A 20,794-nucleotide genomic window follows, 5' to 3' on the forward strand; every position below is an offset into this window, starting at 1 on the left:
CCAGCACAGCCAAATAAAATAAATAAGTGTTTTTTGTTTTTTTAAAAAGAGAGAGATACCTGGAGTAACAGGCAAGTTTGGTCTTGGAGTACAAAATGAAGCAGGGCAAAAGCTAACAGAGTTTTGTCAAAAGAACACACTGGTCATAGCAAACACCCTCTTCCAACAACACAAGAGACAACTTTACACGGAATCATCACCAGATGGTCAGACTGAAATCAGACTGATTATATTCTTTGCAGTTGAAGATAGTGCAGCTCTATACAGTCAGCAAAAATAAGACTGGGAGCTGACCCTGGCTCAGATCATGAGCTCCTTATTGCAAAATTCGGGTTTAAATTGAAGGAAGTAGGGAAAACCACTAGACCATTCAGGTATGACTTAAGTCAAATCTCCTATGATACAATGGAGGTGACAAATAGATTCAAGGGATTAGATATGGTAGACAGAGTGCCTGAAGAACTATGGACATTGTACAGAAGGCAGTGATGAAGACCATCCCCAAGAAAAAGAAATGCGAAAGGCAAAATCGTTGTCTGAGGAGGCCTTACAAATACCTGAGAAAATAAGACAAGTGAAAGGCAGAGGAGAAAAGGGAAGATATATCCATCTGAATGCAGAGTTCCAGAGAATAGTGAGAGGAGATAAGAAAGCTTTCTTATGTGAACAGTGCAAAGTAATAGAGGAAAACAATAGAATGGGAAAGATTATAAATCTCTTCAAGAAAATTGGAGATACCAAGGCAACATTTCATGCAAGGATGGGCAAAATAAAGGACAGAAATGGCAAGGACTTAACAGAGGCAGAAGAGATTAAGAATGTATGCAAGAATACACAGAAGAACTATACAAAAAAGGTCTGAATGACCCAGATAAACATGATGGAGTGGTCACTCACCTAGATCCAAACATCCTAGAGTGTGAAGTCCAGCGGGCCTTAGGAAGATTACTATGAACAAAGCTAGTGAAGGTGACAGAATTCCAGCTGAGTTAAAATCCTAAAAGATGATGCTGTTAAAGTGCTGCACTCAATATGTTAACAAATTTGGGAAACTCAGAAGTGGCCACAGGACTGGAAAAGATCAGTTTTCATCCAATCCCAAAGAAAGGCAATGCCAAAGAATGTTAAAACTATTGTACAATTGTGCTCATTTCACATGCTAGCAAGATAATGCTGATTCTACAAGTGAGGCTTCAGCAGGTGAACTGAGAACTTCCAGATGTGCAAGTTGAATTTAGAAAAGGCAGAGGAACCAGTGATCAAACTGCCAACATCTGTTGGATCATAGAGAAATCAGGAGAATTCCAGAAAAACATCAACTTCCGAATCGTTGACTACACTAAATCCTTTGACTGTGTGGATCACAACAAACTGGAAAATTCTTCAAGAGATGGGAATACCAGACAAACTGTTGTCAAGAAGTAACAGTTAGAATTGGACATGGAAGAACAGATTGGTTCAAAATTGGAAAAGGAGTTTGTCAAGGCTACGTATTGTTACCCTGCTTATTTAACATATGTAGAGTACTGTGCCATGCTTAGTCACTTGGTTGTGTCTGACTGCGATCCCATGGACTGTAGCCCGCCAGGCTCCTCTGTCCTTGGGGATTCTTCAAACAAGAATACCGGAGTGGGTTGCTGCGATGCCCTCCTCCAGGGGATCTTCCCAACCCAGGGACTGAACCCAGGTGTCCTGCATTCAAGGCGGATTCTTTACCATCAAGCCACCAGGGAACCCTGGCGCAGAGTACGTCATGCAAAATGCCAAGCTGGAATCAAGATTTCTGGGACAAATATCAACAACCTCAGATATGCAGATGATACCACTCTAATGGCAGAAAGTGAAGAGGAACCAAAGAGCCTCTTGATCAGAGTGAAAGAGGAGAGTGAGAAACCTGGCTTAAAACTCAACATTCAAAAAACTAAGATCATGGCATTCAGTCCCATCACTTCATGGCAAATACATGGGGAAAAAGTGGAAACAGTGACATTTTATTTTCTTAGGCTCCAAAAATCACAGCAGACAGTGACTGCAGCCATGAAATTAAAACGTGCTCGCTCCTTGGAAAGAAAGTGATGACAAACCTAGATAGCGAGTGTATTAAAAAGCAGAGACTTTGCTGACAAAGGTCCGTATAGTCAAAGCTACGATTTTTCTAGTAGTCATGTATGAATGCGAGAGTTGGACAATAAAGAAGGCTGAGCTCCGAAGAATTGACCCTTTCGAACTGTGGTGCTGAAGATTCTTTAGAGTCCCTTGGACTGCAAGGAGATCAAACCAGTCAATTCTAAAGGAAATCAACCCTGAATATTCATTGGAAGGAGTGATGCTGAAGCTGAAGTTCCAATAGTTTGGCCACCTGATGCGAAGAGCCTACTCATTGGAAAAGACCCTGATGCTGAGAAAGATTGAGGGCAGAAAAAGGGGGCAACCGAAGATGAGATGGTTGCATGGCATCAACACAATGGACATGAATTTGAGCAAACTCTAAAAGATAGCGAAGGACTGAGAAGCCTGGTGTGCTGCAGTCCATGGGGTCATAAAGAGTTGGACATGACATAGTGACTAAACAACAAAAAAAGAGAAGAATGACTAAATTGTATAGTACTACCTCTCTCACTTACTTCTGGGTAAGTACCCTGTGGAAATACCTAATCATGTGAGGATATGCCAACAAACAAGGATGTCCATAGCAAACACTGAAGACAAATGTTCTAACAAGGAGCCATGGGAAGTGTCAGTTAAGGAGCATCATCCAATGGAAAGTTAGGCCATTCACATAACCAAGAAGGCTGTGATTTACCAATGGCACATTGTCTATAATATATTGAATGAAATCAAGAATGTATTTCCATTGCTTAGGGAAAGATTTGCTCTGCTGCAGGTAATTACCTCTTGAGGAGAACTCTCCTTTTATCAAGTTTTGCTTGAAATATGTTATAATTTTTTAAAGATTTAAGAGCAGTAAAAGTGAGGAATAAACTCTGTAGCAACCTAGACTTTTCTACATCCAGCTAATGTAAAAATAAACTCAAGGGACTTCCCTGGTGGTCCCATGGCTAAGATTCTGCCTTCCCAGTGAATGGGCCTGGGTTTCTAAAAAAATTTTTTTGAAAATTTATGTACTTATTACTGGCTGCTGTGGGTCCTTGCTGCTCCTCGCAGGCTTTCTCTGGTTTCAGCGTGTGGTGGGGTGGGCTACTCTCTAGTTGTGGTGCTCTGGAGTATGTGGGATCTTACCAGGGATCGAACCCATGTCCCCTGCATGGCAGGCAGATTCTTATCCACTGTGCTGCCAGCTAAGTCCCAAGGACAGGGAATTGAAAAAGATCATGATAGCTATGTTTTGAAAGTGCAGTCACTCAGTCGGGTCTGACTCTTTGCGACCCCATGGGCTGTAGCTATACTCTAAAATAAAAAGTTTAAACAAAAAGGATCATGACAAATGAAAAGGTCTTCCTTTTACATTTCCTTTAATGTTATACAACAAACACAGATAATACACAGTAAACACAAATGGGGGGAGGGAAAATCCTTTGTTATTAATATATTTTTATAAGCAAGCTTGTCCCAGACAGCCACTTGGACAGCCCTCTTCTCCACCCCATGTCAGTCACTTAGTTCTACCCGACTTAAGACACAGCAGATTGTAACTCAGTGTGCATCCTTACTATCTAAGCAAAAGGCAGCAGGTGAGGTGTGGTCTCTAGCCCCAGACTCCCATTCCCACAGCAGCTGATTCTCAAAACCCCATGGGAAGCCACCACAGTGACAGGGCCCACACGTGGAACCTGGTTGTAGATTGATTTGTGAGGCCCACGAGCTAAGAACCATTTTTAAATTGTTACATGGTTATGTAAGTACCCACACAATATCTGTGATTTTATCCCCTGGAACCACAAAGCCTAAATTACTATCTGGTCCACTAAAAAAAGATCTTGTCAGCTTTCTCTACTCCTTCTAAACCTCAGCTTCGGAGCAGAGTGGAAAGTTTGGGGCATGAACCCACTCAGCAAGGGCCCAGTGCCCGGCCTTCTGTGCCAGCCTCAGTCTGGCCTTCGTGGGCTGTCGTTTCCCCCCTGGGGAAGCCCGGGCAGCCTCAAAGCCCTGCGTGGCTGGGGCGGCCTCGGCGGGGGCAGCCCCAGCGCTGGCGTAGGCAGAAGTGCCAGACCAGGGCGGAGCAGCTGAGCAGGGCCAGCGCCGAGCCCACGCCCATGGCCGCGTGCAGCAGAGTGAGAGGCCGCGGCGGCACGGTCAGCCGGCCGCAGGGCCCTAAGTTGGGGCCATCGGCGCTGTCGAGGCCCTCCGCCCCGGGCCCGGGAGCGCGGCTCTCTCCCGCGTCGTTGGCGGCCACCACGCAGACGACGTATGCGCCCCCAGGGTTCAGGCCCTTCAGCTCCGCTCGGCGGACCGTCGAGTTGAAGCTGGGCCCCTTCTGCGGAGCCCCGCCGCCTTCCCAAAGCAGCAGCCAGTACTGGTTGACCGGGGAGGAGGGGGCACACCAGTGCACCTCGGCGCGGCCCATATCGGCCTCCACGCGCACCTCCCCCAGGCGTGGCGGGTGCGGCGGCTGCAGGGCGCTGGAGAGGCCGGGGCACAGGCAGGCTGCCGGGCCGGCTCTCTGCAGCTCCTGGCAGGGCACCTGCAGGTGGCGGCAGTGGTCGTAGTCACAGGGGACGGCCGGTAACGGTGTCTCATCTAGCTCATCTCCTTCCAAGTCTCCGGCCACCAAGGGCTGCGTTCCGGGAACCAGGGAGGTGACAGCAAGGAGCCACAGAAGGCAGGGAGAGTGCGGCATGGAATCTGGAAGGGAAGGTGAAAGGATAAAGGCTCTTCAACCCCCAGACCCTGCAGGCCCCCCGTCCCTCAACAAAACCTGTAAGCAAAGGGAAACAGGACAGGGAACCCGGAGAACAAGCAAGAGGTGGGAACGACTCTGACCCACCCATGTGTCCGTCCAGCTTCTGAACAGCTTATGTGCTTGGTTTTGGGGAAAAGAATGAAATGTGGTCTGAGCCAACAGAGAGAGGTGCGATCAGCAACATGTAAAGCGCTGGAAATAGTTAATGAATAAACAGTGCTGGGGGGAGCTGGGGAGGAGAAGAGGAGGAAATGATTTACACCGCCTGGGTAAGGAAGGTGGAATGGTTACCAGCTGCCACCCAGAGCAACCAGCTAGTCAGCGACACATGCACAAAGCCAGAAAGGAGATGGAAGTTAGAACGGAGAAGAGAGAAACACAGAGGCCCTGGAGCCCTCCCTCCCCACCTGTCGAAGGCCTGGTCCTTCCCTGCCCTCCACACTTCTATCTCACAGGCACCCCCTTACCAGCAGGTAGGCCTTGATGCGGCGAGTAGCAGACTGGGGCTCCTAAGAGGTCCCCCGGAACACAGGCTGTGCGGTCACGTTCTGTCAGTGTCTTCAATTTCAATTCTGTTTTGGCCCAAAGCTTTTATACCCCTTGACTGTGATGTCACCACCTGGCCCCCCTTCCCCTGCTCCCCTCCCTGGTGAGTGCCAAGAAGAGGGCTGGTCCCTTCAGAAGGCCTGAGTCACGGGGCCAAGGGTGGGGGAAGCCACATGCAGCGGTTTCAGCTGGAGGTCGGGATGCCTGGGTTCTGAAAGAGCAGTGGAATGTGGAAAGCAGCCAGGGGCTGAGAATCCAAAGGCTGAAGTCATGTGAAGGGGTGAGGAGAGGAGCGAAAGGGACGGGGCCACCTGGCTGGTATCAGAGAGGAAAACAGCTACGGACAGCATGAGGCCTGGGCCACAAAATGCTGTTTCAGTAAAAAAATCATACCACATCCATGGCAGTCATTTCCTGTCTTCTGCCTCCCCACGGATTGAGAAAGGGAGGGGTGCGGAGGCCAGAATGATGTATCCCAGCTTTGCAGCCCCACCCTATGCTATCCCCCTCCCCAGAGGGAGAGGACCGAGTGGGCAGGTTTTCACTCCCTGGACTTCCAGGCTGATGAATGAAAACAGCTGTGCCTAAAATAGTCCAGGGCCTGGAGGTCTTCTGCATCTGTGGCCCCTGACAAGAAAACTTCCTCCAGTCCGGGCGGGGAATGCCTAGGGAATACCAGGTTTTTAAATGACCCTGAATCCACTTCAGAGTCAGGGAGGCAGCTGGCACGAAAATAGTTTATTATTGGGGGAGCCCCAGAGAGAGAAAGGGAGCAGGTGGGAAAGGGCCAGAATGTGGGGACTCGGCCCTACTCGCTTCAGGAGCTGGAGCAGATGGGGCGCTGTCGGACAGAGCCCGCAGAGGGCTCCGAGCTGCCCACGGTCTCTGGGGCAGGGGCAGAGCCAGAGGCAGCCAGGTTGGCCTCCGTCAGCAGAGCTGCATCTTCCCAGGAGCCTGAACCTGGGCCAGGGGAGAGAAAACCAAATTCTAAAGGGGAAATTCCAGACCAGGGGTCCCTGCCCCGCCCAAGGTAGCCTCCGCCCTGCCCACATGCCCCCTGGGGTCCTGCCGCACAGGGTCCCTCACCATCACTGGCCTCGGGCTCCAGCTCCTCCTCGCCACTCAGGGGCTGTTGATCTGTTTTCTCCTCCTCGGACAGCTGGCCTTCTGCAGCCCCAGGGGGGAAGGCAGAGGTTAGTCTGGAAGAGGCTGAAGGGGAGGACTGAGGAGGAGTCAGGAAGGGGGTCGGGCAGCTGCACTGTACCTGTCCCAGAGGGATCCGCGTGGCTCTCACCGTCCTCTGTAACAGGTGACAGCTGGGGGGACTCCTCCTGGCCTTGGGGCCCTGTGCCTCCAAAGGGGGTGGAGGATAGGGCAGGACTAGGGTGGCTGTGCCTGGATGGCAGTGCCAACTTCACCCCAATCCACCTTTCTCTTGACCTTTAGCTTAGTAGGTGAGCACCTAAAGCCTCATTCTGGATGGCACAGGAGCCCCCCCTCACCCAGCCCCCAGCTATCACCTCTACCTGGCTGATGGGCAGAGACCTTTCGCTGGATGTCCTTGCGGGAACGTTTTCGGTTTCGGATGTTTACCTGTGGAGGGGAAACTCCTGAGCAGCAAGGACTGCCTTCCCTCACCAGAGTGATTGGGCCCTTCCACCCCAGCGCCCAACACGCCCCGGCCCACTCCCCAAAGAAGAACCATGAAGGGGAGAGGAAGGGGTCCTTTGAGACCTGCAAAGAGAGGCGCTGTCGGGGCCAGATGCCCCCCCACACCCACTGCATGTAGCTGAAGAGCACAATGACGCTGAGGAAGGTGAAGTTGCTGGCGACACCAACGAAGGCGCAGGTCATCGGGAAGTTGTACAGCAGGTACCTGAGGCAGGGAGTAGGCAGGAGGGGAGTAGCAGCTACCAGGGAGTACCAGCCTTCTCATTTCCCAGAAGTAATTTCTAGGGCAATTCACCAGAGCTTGGCAAGAGCTGGTCTCCACCCTCTGCCTCCCACCCACTGAGCCAGTGGTTCAAGAGAGCATTTCTCCACTCTGACTGCACATGATCTCCCCCTGGGGTGCTTTCAGAAAGTCTGATGGCTGGGGACTTCCCTATCTAAGGTCCAATGGCTAATACTCCACTCCCAAAGCAGGGGGCCTGGGTTCGATCCCTGGTCAGGGAACAAGATCCCACAAGCTGCAACTGAAAGCTGCCACAGCCAAATAAATAAATGCTAAAAAAAAAGTCTGGCAGCCAAATATGACCGTAACAAATCCTAGTCTTGAGGGTGGGGCCCAGGCATCGGTATTTTTCTAAAAGTTCCCCAGGCTCCTGATATGTGATGTGCAGCCAGGGCTGAGAACCTGTAGCCCAGGTAAAATCCGTCACCTCTGCTTAGGACCCTCTTAAGGACAGCCCCAGGAGAGCTGCCCAGCCCACGTGGGCACTGCCTCACCTGAGCCCAGTGAAGTGGGCGTGGATGCGGAGGTAGGCTCCGTACATCTGGATGCGCTTGCTGTGGATCTCGATAATGGCTCCGGTGGTCGGCACGTACTGCGGGCAGGGGGGCGGTGGCGGCGGCACATCAGGCCAGGACCCTGCTGTCACTCGTACCAGCCCAGTCTGAGGCCTGCTTCCAGCCTCCACCGTGGTCCCTCCTGCCCAAGCCCGGAAGCTCCTCAGGTAAAATCCTGGGCTTGTGGGGAGGGCTGTCTCCTGTCCTCCTCCTCTCCTCTCCTTACCGAGTTCTCTCTGTATTCTGGGTATAGCTCCACCTCCAAGAGCTGCTTCTGCTCCGCAAAGCCAAACAGCAGGAGGCTCGAGAAGACCAGCGTGTCGAGCATCTGGAGCAGGCTTGAGCGGTAATGTAGCATCACCTGACAGGGCCAGGGAAGAGAGGCTGGGGACGGGCGCTCACCCTCAAAACCACTCCTGAACAGGGAGTAGAGGCTGGGCGTGGGTGCCTACCCTCAAAACCACCCCTGAGCAGGGTATGAAGGCGGCTTCTTCCTTAGGTCCCCTAGTCCCTTTCACTTCCGACCACGCCCCAAGTCTTGACCCCCTCATTGCAAAAGTTTGAAGGCATCCCTGCCCTGCCCTTCCCAACCATGTCTCTAATTCCAATACAACAAAGTCTCCTCTTCTAAGAAAGCCTCCCAGGTGAAGCCCCACACCATCTGTCATCTATCTTTCCCCAGAATGGTTCTATAACCTAGACCAGTGTACCATCTATTCTGGTACACTGGAACCAGTACACGTGCCAGTGTACCATCTGAGGCTTTCTTCTCCCACGTGGACATTCAGGAATTTGCTTCACGAGACGGTTCTGTTGACAATTAAGAACGGAGTCTGGTCTGTCTGGCTCCAAAAAAGCCCGTTTTCAGGGCGGCTCCACTCAAAGATGAATGTGCTCATCGGATGTCTGGCGGCAGGAGGAGGTGCTTATCTGGTAAACTGACACCTCTTGCTATGGTGTGTCTGTGTCTCAGACCTCAGAATGTTTTCTCCTGAAGCCCCACCCAGATACTCGGACATCTGTTATTCTCCACAACCTCCTGGACAGGCCACTGACACTCACGGAGCGTGAAGAGGTGGAGATGATTCGGCCGCCTCTGGTGTAGCATGAGATGGTGACCAAGAACATGCCCAAATCTTGATTCACAGGAGACTCTGGCAGCTCAAGTTCTAAGGTAACGCGGTACGGCTGTCCATACATCAGTACCTGCCCAAGGTGGACGGCATCTCTTTCAAAAAAATTTTTTAATTGCACTGTCCCTGTCCCACCTCCCGGCTACCCTTCCAAATACGATTCCCTCCACTATCAAAACAGGCCTCTCAAATCTCCCTCTTCCCAAGAACCTGCTGCCCCCTTCTGGTAGCTGGATCCCTCCCACTTCTGAGGTCCTCAGTATCTACACTCCTGAATCACTCTGTTCGAGAAAAGTTGTGTCACATTTCTTTTCCAAAAGTGAACCGTCATGTTGCTAACTGGGCCATCTGTGACTCAGGCCTCTTTGTCCCCATGAGGCCATCCCCTCGGGCCCAGCCTGCCTTCACTTACATTACTAATTAGCAGAGTGCCAGAAGCACTCACCATTTCCCTAGCCAGCTCTCCCACAGTAACTCTGTCCTTCTGGGTCCCTTACCTTGGTCCTGTTGGTAGAACCCTGAGACACAGTGGGAAGGCATCTTCACTGGTATTAACCTCAAAAGATTAAAGATTTGCCACCAAACATACCCTAGTTATTCCTGACCATTCCTATACTCCTCTAATCCTATATTCGACTATGCTTATCCTGTGCATGACCCCCTCAGGGTGATCCACAAGGATTCCAGGGGTGATGGTAAAGCTTTTGGTTTTAACCAAAGAGGGAATGGATTAAAAGAAAAAAATTTTTTTTAAAAAGAGTATCCTAAGCCTAATAGTGAGGGCTTCCCTGATGGATCAGATGGTAAAGAATCTGCCAACCGAGGTTCGATCCCTGGGTTGGGAAGATCCCCTGGAGAAGGGCATGGCAACCCACTCCAGTATTTGTGCCTGAAGAATCCCATGGACAGAGAAACCTGGTGGGCTACAGTCTACAGGGTTCCACAGGGTTGGACAAGACTGAAGTAACTTAGCACAAATGCACACAACCTTAATAGTGAAACATCTAGACTTATTGCTATGAAGGTACTTTGAGCATTGTATCCCTAGAGTAACAGGTGAAAATCCACTGATCAAAATCTTTCTTTATATACATTCTTATTTTCAGTCTGAATTATTATTTTTTACCTTTTTGTTGTTCGTTTCTTTGACCACACTGTGAAGCATATGGGATCTTAGTTCCCCGACCAGGGATTGAACCCGCACCCCTTGCATTGGAAGTGCAGAGTCTTAACCCCTAAATCACCAGGGAAGTCCCTTCAGTCTGAATTGTCTTGAAAAAAATGGATCCCATGAGAGTCCTATCCCCATGTAGAGGTCAGGTGAATCTAAGCTGGTTGCTTCACTAAATTCTTTGAAACACTGAAACAGGTAGTTCTCTGGGTGAGCAGGAAGGACATGGGGAGTGACTGCCAGGTAGTGGGTATGAGTTTTTTTTCTGGGGTGATGAAAATGTCCTCAAATTGATTATGGTGATGGTTGCTCAGCTCTGAATATATTAAAAATGACTGAACTGTACATTTTGAATGGGTGACTTGTATACTACTCAAATTATATAGCAATAAAGATTTTTATGTATTTATTTAGAGTTGGCATCACCAAATCAATGGACATGAGTCTGAGTAAACTCCAGGAGTTGGTGATGGACAGGGAGGCCTGGCATGCAGCAGTCCATGGGGTTGCAGAGTTGGACATGACTGAGCGACTGAACTGAATTGATATATATATATTTTTTTTTTCTTTTTTCTTTTTAAGCCAGTAATTATGTCATCTCCTCCAAGGGTATCCAAAAATCGCTAATACCAGAATCTTGTGAAGGACTTCTGCTTTTACTCACATTTGTCTGCCTGACAGAAAACTCTCCTCCATTCCCACTTTGAGCCTCACCATCACCATAGTCTCCAGAAGACCTAATTCTTCACAAATGCTTCTGAAACGCAGGAACTGCATCTTTGCTACTTAATGCAATGTAGAGATTTCCGTCAATCCTGTCAGCTCTTTGAAGCAGGACAAAATCTACTTCTAAACAAGCTGTTACCCACAAAATAGACCCATTATTTCACTCACTCATTCAAAAATGTTCACCAGAAATCAATGAAATGATCAACCTGCTTTACTTATTGGGGAACTTGGGCCTCACCCTTCATCCTTCCATTCCTTCCTCATCCAGCAGCCTGGTACCCGATGGTTTTAGGCTCCCTGGGTCACCAACCATTACGATCTACAACAGGAAGCCACATAACAGCACGCACCATCCCAGGTGTAGATGTACGGTGGCCTTGTTTCTACTCCCCTCTCAATATATTCCATTTATTACTTTATTGAGCCACAAAAACAGATTGAACCAATGTTTTCACAGAATATTCTATAGTACTCTCCACATTACTTTCCTGAGTAGCAGAACTAAACAGATAATCCTCTGTCTCACAAGGCCCAACACTCCACGCCACTACTTTCTTTTTTGACCATGCTGTGCAACTTGCAGGATCTTAGTTCCTGAACCAGAATTGAACCAGGACCCTCGGCAGTGAAAGTGCGGAGTCCTAACCACTGGACTGCCAGGAAATTCTCCACTTCACCACTTTGAAATCCCCATTTGGGATCCACTCATCCCACCTGGTAAGTTTTCTGGACAGTGGTACTCTGGTGGTCCACTGGAAGATATCACAAGATACACAGTCTTCCGGGTTATTTGCATTGTCAACCCCAAGGGGTCCAAAACTCTATAGCTTACATTCCTCCCTTCAGAATGACCATTTATTCTATCCTCCATATTTTCTATCTTCAGGTCAGTATCCTCCTGAGTACAATTTTTCAAAAATCATTTTCAAATGATTTTTAAACTTTTAGTCTGCCCATTGATAATTTCTCATTATGCTGCTGACAAGTCAAAATCCTCTGGTGACCAGAAACACTGTTGATCCTCCAAAGTCCTTCTGAAGTGTTCTGGGATCCTACCCTTTTGCAGAGCTTCCACCAACTTGCCTAATAAAGGATGCATTCCCACCTTGCATTTCTCAGGGCTTTCAGGTTTATTAAAGATATACTGGCATTTGGCCAGTCCTCTGGCACAGTACCCTTTGTAATGGCAGGTTACGTATATCTCTCAGTTGTGTCATAATTAATAACATACTTTCAAAACTCTTGGGTGGATTCTATCCTAGTTCAGTGAGATAGCTGGTTTCTTTAAGTTCATTTAGATCTAAAACACCCCTTATCTAGTAGATATGGCCTGGCTGAAACAATTTAAGGAGGAAAGAATAACCCATTCAATTCATTTGGACTTCAGTTTTTCTTTAACCTCCCTTTCCTTGAAAGCGTTCCTTTCAGTCTCTCTTACTCAGTCCCTGGTACCTAGGTCTTTCCCAAGTGTTCTTGTTTCAAGTCACCAAAGCACTAATGAAACCTCTGTTCAGCTCCCATACTCACCCGATCACGTCCACCCTTAGCCAGTGTGACATTGGCAACAGGGAAGGAGCAGAGTAAGGAGGTGGAGGATTCGCAGTCCGTCCTAAATGAGAATGAGGATGATATTCTGCTAAGTTATAGTCTGTCTTACTTATCCACACAGCTCCTGGGCCCTTGGGACTCCCTTTCCCGTCCCCCATCCTTTCTTCCAGAACAGGCATCCTTCTCTGTTACAGAGAGATGGAGAAGAAGTGCAGCCAGGAGATTCAAGACACTAGAATGAGTCTTTTAAATTCTCTTCCTGCTACTTGTGTTTATTTCTTCTCATTAAGGTAGACATTCTTAAATGGGAACCTATGGACACTTAGTTGAATAGTTTCAGACTTAAGTGTTTCTAAAGACTTACTTGGGAAGCTGATAAAAATGCAGATTCCTAAAAAAATAAAACAGATTCCTGGGTACCACCTCTCTAGATTCTGATTCCAGAGTTCTGATCTGGGCCCTAGTTCAAGAAAATTCCTCCAAAGGGACCCACAGATGATCTTTACTCTTAAACCCTTTACTCACAAACCCTTCCAATTGTAGGCAAAATTGCACATGGGCATGTATCAGTAAGTAGGTTCTTATGACAGGAAGGGCCATAGCTTTCATAAGATCCATGCCTCCTAAAAATTTAAGCAGCTGTGCCTTAGAAATTATGGCTCATGACCAGGGATTCAGGACATGGAAAGAAAAAAAACCAACAACTTTGGACCATTGTTAATAGCAACTCTTGATTGGTCCTGTAGTCATTTTTAAAAGAAGGGGAGAAAATTTGGCAGGATCTGTAAAATGGGAAGGAACTGAGGACTCAGACAAGTAGGACTCTCGGGAGTTTATGAACCCAGACATCTTGTTGTTTTCATAAGCTCTGTTGCAGCAGACAAATAGGAGTGGGAAGAAGTAATGTGAAAGGCAAATACCGCTTTCCTCATATCTTCTTTACTGAAGGCCAGATTAGTTCTGAGATGACTTGAGAGGTTGGGTTAGCTCAAAAGTCTACAGTAGCCCTGAGAGAGGTCTGATCCAGCCTAAATTGAACTGACCCTCATAGTGACAGTCTAGGAGAGGGCTTTTTTTGTTTTTTTAAACCAGATTTCAGTTAACCAGAGACAGGACTAGGACCCTAGAGCCCTACCGGCCCAGACCTGCCCCAACCTTGGGCTATAAATCAATACAAGTGCACTAGGCTCAAGTGTCCTCGTCTGTAAGTAAGAGGGTTGTCCTCAACAAGTGCCAACGGTGCTCGCAGCAATTCTCTCACAGGATTCCTCTACTTCGATAGAAGACCCTTCTCACCTGTAGTGGAAATGCACGGGGCTGAGGTGGCTGACTGTCGGCATATAGGAATAGTAGAAGGAGCCATAGAGGAAGACAGACACCCAGAGCAGGAGGAGGATGGTACAGAAGAACACTCCAAACTGCAGTAGCAGCTTGCGGGCACGGCCTGCCATGACGTGGCCCATCTCCTGGGCCCACAGTAAGGCAGGTACTGGTGGGTCATTGACCATGACGGGGAGTGCAGGGGGTCTGGCCCCGGGTTCAGGCTTTGGGTTCCTAGGTGCTTTGCCACCTGGACGCCACTCCTGGCCATGGGACGAAGCAGCTGGTGGTTCCTGGAAAAAGACCGAGAAGGGGAAAGAATGGCTCGTTTCACGCGGGAGGTGAAGACAAAAAGGACACACTGACCAGAAAGGCTTTGAGGAACCAGAGACAGCAAGACATAGCAAAGCCTTTGTTTTATATGGCTTTTCTCCAACTGATTGTGTTTCTCAGCCAATTATCCCTTCCCTTCCTCCACCGAGCTTTCTCACCACCCCCCTGTGCTAGAGTTCCTCAGTTGAACCCATCCTCGGGTCACCTGATTCTAGGACAGGCCACTTTGATGGTCATTCATAGAAACATATTACATACAGAGGATGAACGCCTTAAAATTCTTCTAAGGCGGACTTATGCACACGATTCCACACTGCGAGGTGGCTGCACGGAGAGTTCGCGACCTGCCTAAGGTCGCACAGCTGGACTCAAAGCCAGCAACCTCACCGCAGCCACTATTGCTTCCCAAGTTGCTTCTCTCCTCCTGGAGCTGCGCTCGCTCCCAGACAAGACCGCGCCAGGCAGGGTGTCCTGCGGCCAACGGCCGCTCCCCGCCAGACCCCTCCGGTTCGGTGACGGGCACGGCGCCCGGAGTCCCCACGCAACCGCACCACCATAGAAACCATCCAGCCCGCAGCCGCGGCTCCGCAGACTCACCAGCCACGCGCGCTGCCAGGGCAACGGCGAGAAGGCTCTTCCGCCTCCCAGGGAAGTCCCGCCCCCTTCCGCCGGCCGCCTCTGTAGCGCAGGGGAGCGGGGTTCGTCCGGGGCGGGGCCCAGCGCAGGGGGCGGGGCCTTCTAGGAGGCCAGGTTCCCACCTCCAAGCGCCGGCTCTCTCCCTCCCCGCGGTCCGTTGCCCCCTCCCCTTTTGGTAACCAAAACCAAAGCGGATAGGCATCTCCCTCTAGGCTCCAAGATATGCTCCAGGAAATGCTATGAGTCAGCAGCATCCCTCCCAGCCAGCCCCTTGAGGCCGCAATCGCTGCACTCCGCCTACACCTTCATTATCATTTAACCCCAAAATGGGGGAGAAGCGGGCGTCTAACAGGCGCTGATTTTTATTGCGCACATCTCCTTGGGCTTCCAAGGCAGAGAGCATTCACCCCGAGAACGCTACAATCTGCAGGTACCTGGGAATTTTGCGTGATGCCCCGGCGGGCTGGCTGGCACCTGCTGACAAGAGTGGTAGCATTTCAGGCCCGTGACTTGTCTCCAGCTTTAAAGACGCGTCATCGACCTCCTCCGACCCTAACCAGACTTTTTCTCTGAGTTCCCACAGCGCATTATCTAGACTAGGTCTTGGTGGGTGGCTCTTTCTATTTTGTATGTGTCTATTCACCCTAAACAAGATTCCTCGGAGGGTAGGGTCAGTGTTGCGCACATCTTTGCACTCCCCACAGCACCACGCACAACGCTGCAGACGTAAGAGGCAATCTCTCAAACCAACACACACACACACACACACACACACACACACGCATCCAGTAAGCCCATCTATTTCCAGAAACACCCACCGACTCTCCCCTACCTCTTCTTTGTCGGATTCTTTGATCTGGTCTCTGCATGCCTCTTTTTCCCCAGCTTCTTCTCTTTGGTCTGCCATTTCTTCAGACATCCTTCTGATGGACCTTGCTGCCCTTGGATTTTCCACTTGTAGCTAGAACGTTAAGTGGTGATCTAGAAGCTGAAACCTGTAGCTCATCACATTTTCCGGGATATGGGGAATGGAGGGTCCCTGGAAGAGAAACGAAGATTCAGGTGCTAAATGCTGTGTCAGAGTAGAGGGAGGAGGGATGGAGGGGGCGACTGGCCAGCTGATGTCAGAATTTCAAATGAGCAGGGTCTCACGCAGTCTGTACTGACTTCACTGCAGGGGCTGTCACAGGTCCAGACCACCCCATTTGAGGGGGGTGTCTGCCTGGGCCTCAGCTACTTCCAGCTCCTTTGGGGAGGGCTCTAGCCCAGACTCTGGATGCCTGCTATGGGGAAGGGCAGGCAGTGAGACAGTAACAGTGGGGGTGTGCACAGGGGCTGCAGGCAGCAGCCAGGCTCCCCCACTGGCCAGACAGTTGGTATATGCCAGGATCTGAGCTGCTCCTTCTAGCATCCTTCATCCTTCAGGTATCAGCTAGTGCTGGAGCTGCAGAAACAGGGACCAGCCCTCCACTGGCCTCTGACCTGACCCTCTCCAGTGGCCTTCTCTGTATTAGCTGCCTCTGCTGCTGCGTCAGATACTCTCAGCTGCAACTCCCTGCAAGGTGGGGGCACCCATCTCAGGCAGAAGGTTTTGGTGCACCCCACTGATCAGATTCCCCAGGACTGTCGCTGCCTGTGGCCTCAGGTGAGTAAGGAGCATCCGGCTTTTCTCCCTTTGAGGCTCAAGGGGGCAGGTGGGGGTTATGTGCCCTCCTCATTAGGGCGGGGCTCTTTATAGTTGTGGTTTTCAGAGCTGGGAACACATAGCTTGAGGGCTGTAAAGCCTGCAGTCATCCATATGTTTAATGATCTGAAGCCCAGCCCTTGTACGAGTTTGGGAGCATCTCACTTCACTTCTCTATTTCCTTAGCTGAGGAACTGGGAGATGGGAAAGGCCAGGGAGGTTGGGGATAAGAGAGGAGTAAAATATTAGGGCATATGACCCAGCCTTGCAATGGTTGATGAGGCGTAATGGGGGAAGGGGACCTTCAGCTGAGATTGTGCAGGGCCCTCTAGCACGCTCTGAGCTGTCTCTTTCCTCCAGGATGAAAGGGGAGACCCCTGTGAACAGCACTATGAGTATTGGGCAAGCCCGCAAGATGGTGGAACAGCTTAAGATTGAAGCCAGCTTGTGCCGGATAAAGGTGGGTGGGGCCCTGGATCCCATTAGTTGGAAGGCTGTACCTAGGTACCCAAACCTGAGGCTAAGAGAGGCTTTCTTTCACTGACTCCTTAAGATCATGGAAGGAGTCTTGGCGTCTGTAAGGAAAGCTGGCTCCAGGTCTCTGTGGGTGCTGAGGGAAGACTGTCTTACGAAGTCCTAAAGATCGCAAAAGATAATCTGTTTGGGGAAGGAGGCTGCAGCCCCCTTCGGGATTTCTGGCTAACAATTCCCCTCCTGGCTGTGCCCCAGGTGTCCAAGGCAGCAGCAGACCTGATGACTTATTGTGATGCCCACGCCTGTGAGGATCCCCTCATCACCCCTGTGCCCACTTCGGAGAACCCCTTCCGGGAGAAGAAATTCTTCTGTGCTCTCCTCTGAGCTGCCCTGTTCCTCTTCACAACTCTTCACCTTTCCCTCTCCCGGGCCCTTCCTTATTTATGTCAGTAACTGTCGTGAGCCCCCGAGGATTCCTGCATCCCACCCCTAGCCCTTGCCCAACCCTGTGAGGTTATCTGAAGCCCAAGCCCTCCCTCACCTGTCTGCTGATTCCATTTCCTTGCCCACTGTGGCAGACCCAGAGCACCCTGTGACTCGGGGCACCCGTAGCTCCACCCACAGAAGGGCTGTCAGACTCTGTCAGCGTCCCGCCGGCTTCCCTCTGTGACCTGCTCAGACAATGGAGAGAGGGATGGGCTGGGTGCTTGCTCTCAGTCTCACCTTGGAGCTATTGGGAGGCTAAAGCCATGTGAAGAATAAAGTCATCCAGAGTCTCAGAGGACAGCTCCTGTGTTACCGTTCTTGGGGGGAGAGGCTCATCAGTCAATAGATTCGGTGGTGGGTGCGATAGGTAGAAAAGCTTGCCATAACTAGGGAACGGGGCCAGTCAAAGCGCGTTAGACATTCTCTAGGATCAGAGATCCGTTGGGTTAGAGGGGATGGAGAGCAAAAGGGTCTCAAGTGGAAGAATTGTTACAAACAGGCACTCAGAGGCTACAGAGAGCACGTACACAAGAACGCAATGAAGACAAATGAAAAAGAAAACAGACCGAACCGGGTGAACTTAGGAAGGGATTCCCGAGGGAAGTCGAAGACAGGAGGTACCCAGCGAGAGGGGAGGAGCTCAATTCCAGTTCCTGAGGAGGGGCCGGTTTTACTTCTAAGATGGCTGCGCCCACAGCAGGCCCCCTCCAAGATGGCCGCCGCCATGGGGCCCGCGCCAATACGGCGGCCGCACGTCACAGCGTTGCACCGTACAGGGTTTCTCCGCTGGGCCCATACTTAAAATGGCGGCCCCAGGCATCCAGCGGTCTCAATATGGTCCCTTCCGTGCTCATCTGTCTCAAAATGGCTGCCTGTGTCCGCGCCAACTCGATACCTACTTCTCCCCAACCCGGAGGCTGGACGCCGACGTCCACCCGATCCGGGTGAAGGCACACGGGCGGCTATAACCAAGGATCTTGGGACAAGGGAATCCCAGCAAGCACGCCGATATAGTAGGCGCCGGTCGCGTGCATCTTATGAGGATCTAGGTCCCTACAGCTTGCCTAATGGAAGCTGCTTCGGAGCGGAAACACAAGTGTGACAATTCCCGCACTGTTCGGTTTGGGGGTGCTGTTCCTTGGTTGGCTCTCGTTCTCCCTAGGAGTTGGATAAGCCCTAAGTTGTTCAGTTTTGGCTTCCTGGTAGAACTGGGGCTTGTTATTCTCCCACTTCCCATTCAGGCCCACTCTGTCACATCCGCTAGGATTAATGTCCCCGCCCCTGGTTCGCTTACCACCCCTCGTAGTGGTCCAGCCAGCAAGCTGCCCGGTCAGAGGCTTGTCTCACGAGCGCCTCCTGGGCTCAGCCTTGGCAGAGGCTTATAAAGCCCCAGAATACTTTTTCTAGCAGCCTTTTCTTTCCAAGGGAAGGAAAGACATACGGAGGTGGGACCAAGGCCAAGGCAGAGAAGGTAGTAGTCTCAGGATGTCTGCTTCTCGTGGATTAAGATTCCCCACCCCCCATTCAGGAATACATCCTTTCCGGGGGGGAAACCTAGATCAGCTCATGCTGTGTCCTGGGATACACTTAGGGGTAGGAGCTGCTTTGCAGTAGGCGTGGGTGACCTATATTAGAGAAAGCATATCACCCCCAGCTTCCTTACACTGTCACACAGAAGACAAGCACGGGGAGAATAGAGAGGAAACCAAGGGAATAACTTAGATTCCTGTGCATGTCTCCACAGTCTACAGGGGTACCCTGTGAACTTGGGGAGCTGCTGCTGAATCCCTGATCCCTAATAGGCCCTGGAGATATTTAATTCCCTCATCCTAGAGCGGAAGAAACGAGAAAGGAACCTGGTCTCCCTCCTGAAGTGGGGACCTACCCAGATTCTGTTCTGGAACCTGTTTAGTTCTTGTGCTGTGCTTAGTCGCTCAGTTGTGTCCGACTCTTTGTGACTCCATGGACTGTAGCCCACCAGGCCCCTCTGTCCATGGAGATTCTCCAGGCAAGAATATTGGAGTGGGTTGCCATTCCCTCTTCCAAGCGATCTCCCTAACCCAGGGATAGAACCCAGGTCTGCCGCATTGCAGGCGGATTCTTTATCATCTGAGCCACCAGGGAATCCCACTTAGTTCTTAGTGCCTGTTGAAAACTCCTCGAAGGATCAAGTTTTTTTTAATTTCTGCATCCTGTCAGTGTCTGGCATATAGCAGGCATTTAAATATCTAACAAAATGGCAAGCAGGGCATAAAACAATCTCTCTTTTCCTGTTATCACAGTGTTGGGCAAATTCCAGAAGAGTAAGTGAAAATTTCCACATCTGCTCACACTTCATAAAAAATCAGGAGTACTCAAAAAATGTACTTGATGTTTGTTTGTTGTTGTTGTTGTTGTTGTTTAAAAGCAGCCTCTGCTCAGTTCTACATACTGGATTTTCATAACTCATCAGATTAGATGTGAATGTCTGCAGCCCTAGTTAGGGAAAGGGTGGGGGTGATTAGAGGTTAATAGAGACAAGGCATAAGCTATAAATAACCACTTAAAATGAGTAGCTATAACACTGAGTGACTTTAAGCATCCTAGAGAATGGGCAGACACTGAGATCAAGGATAGCCTTTGGACTCGAAGCTATAAGCCTCTAGGGTGAGAATCTGTGTCATGTCCAAAGGGAGGCGTTACAGCAGTTTATTATCATCATTACTTCAAAACCCTACATGTCATAAGCCTGTGGTATCCCAGCCTTAGTAAGTCCCTGACCATTAGAAATTACAATCAAGGTCAGTTCCATGCTAGTGACACAAATGCTTTTTGCTAGTGACACAAATGTTTTTGTCAGTTAAAGTTACCTCTCATTCTACTAATTCACTAGGAAAGATCTCCATCAAACATCTTCTGCTGAATAAGTAGGCTCTTCCTTTTAAGTGGTAATTTGTTGTTTAGTCGCTGTCATGTCTGACTCTTTTCGACTGTGGATTGTAGTCCACCAGGCTCCTCTGTCCATGGGATTTCCCAAACAAGAATACTAGAGTGGGTTGCCATTTCCTTCTCCAGGAGATCTTCTGGACCCACGGACTGAACCCACGGTTCCTGCATTGGCAGGCAGATTCTTCACCACTGAGCCACCAAGGCTTCCCTAAGTGGTAATTACTCACAAATAAACTTATGTGGCCCCTAAATGGACAACCCTACATTTAACCTCACACATTCAACTGGTTTTAGTATACACCAAATACACAGAAGTCATGAGTTATAACTTATTTTCTTCTACACCAATTGTTCAAACTCTTAGTAAAAGCAAGCACTTAAGCAAGCCAACAAACCCTGAGTGAAGGTGTGGCTGGTTCCCCAGTGAAAGCATGGTA

The 20,794-nt window shown here is 50.0% G+C and overlaps 3 protein-coding genes across 16 annotated transcripts; 1 reads left to right on the plus strand and 2 right to left on the minus strand.

Moving 5' to 3' along the window:
* Nucleotides 1–3,456: 3,456 nt before the first annotated feature.
* LRRN4CL (LRRN4 C-terminal like) lies at nucleotides 3,457–6,026 on the minus strand. The gene is made up of 2 exons (XM_061406690.1): nucleotides 5,329–6,026; nucleotides 3,457–4,803 (listed from the first exon to the last, which is right to left on the minus strand). Exon 2 carries the CDS (start codon nucleotides 4,796–4,798, stop codon nucleotides 4,100–4,102), a length of 699 nt encoding a protein of 232 aa, XP_061262674.1. The 5' UTR covers nucleotides 4,799–4,803; nucleotides 5,329–6,026; the 3' UTR covers nucleotides 3,457–4,099.
* A 98-nt stretch (nucleotides 6,027–6,124) lies between these two features.
* Nucleotides 6,125–18,809, minus strand: BSCL2 (BSCL2 lipid droplet biogenesis associated, seipin). Of its 14 annotated transcripts, none has more exons than XM_061406685.1 (13): nucleotides 17,996–18,159; nucleotides 17,485–17,614; nucleotides 15,618–15,824; nucleotides 13,793–14,109; nucleotides 12,476–12,557; nucleotides 8,978–9,121; nucleotides 8,142–8,276; nucleotides 7,856–7,953; nucleotides 7,142–7,283; nucleotides 6,934–7,000; nucleotides 6,672–6,752; nucleotides 6,494–6,574; nucleotides 6,125–6,367 (listed from the first exon to the last, which is right to left on the minus strand). In XM_061406685.1, the coding sequence occupies exons 3-13, from the start codon at nucleotides 15,702–15,704 to the stop codon at nucleotides 6,225–6,227; spliced, it is 1,377 nt and encodes a 458-aa protein (XP_061262669.1). In that variant the 5' UTR covers nucleotides 15,705–15,824; nucleotides 17,485–17,614; nucleotides 17,996–18,159; the 3' UTR covers nucleotides 6,125–6,224. The 14 variants fall into 14 exon arrangements, with proteins under 14 accessions (XP_061262669.1, XP_061262662.1, XP_061262666.1 ...); XM_061406678.1 differs by having other exon boundaries at nucleotides 6,672–6,760; nucleotides 6,933–7,000; XM_061406682.1 differs by lacking the exon at nucleotides 17,485–17,614 and adding an exon at nucleotides 17,667–17,815 and having other exon boundaries at nucleotides 6,672–6,758.
* On the plus strand, nucleotides 15,824–17,724 carry GNG3 (G protein subunit gamma 3). The gene is made up of 3 exons (XM_061406694.1): nucleotides 15,824–16,430; nucleotides 16,830–16,929; nucleotides 17,199–17,724. Exons 2-3 carry the CDS (start codon nucleotides 16,831–16,833, stop codon nucleotides 17,325–17,327), a joined length of 228 nt encoding a protein of 75 aa, XP_061262678.1. The 5' UTR covers nucleotides 15,824–16,430; nucleotide 16,830; the 3' UTR covers nucleotides 17,328–17,724.
* Nucleotides 18,810–20,794: the final 1,985 nt, after the last annotated feature.

Source organism: Bos javanicus, chromosome 29, assembly GCF_032452875.1.
Source record: "Bos javanicus breed banteng chromosome 29, ARS-OSU_banteng_1.0, whole genome shotgun sequence".
In the NCBI taxonomy this organism is placed as follows: Eukaryota; Metazoa; Chordata; class Mammalia; order Artiodactyla; family Bovidae; genus Bos; species Bos javanicus.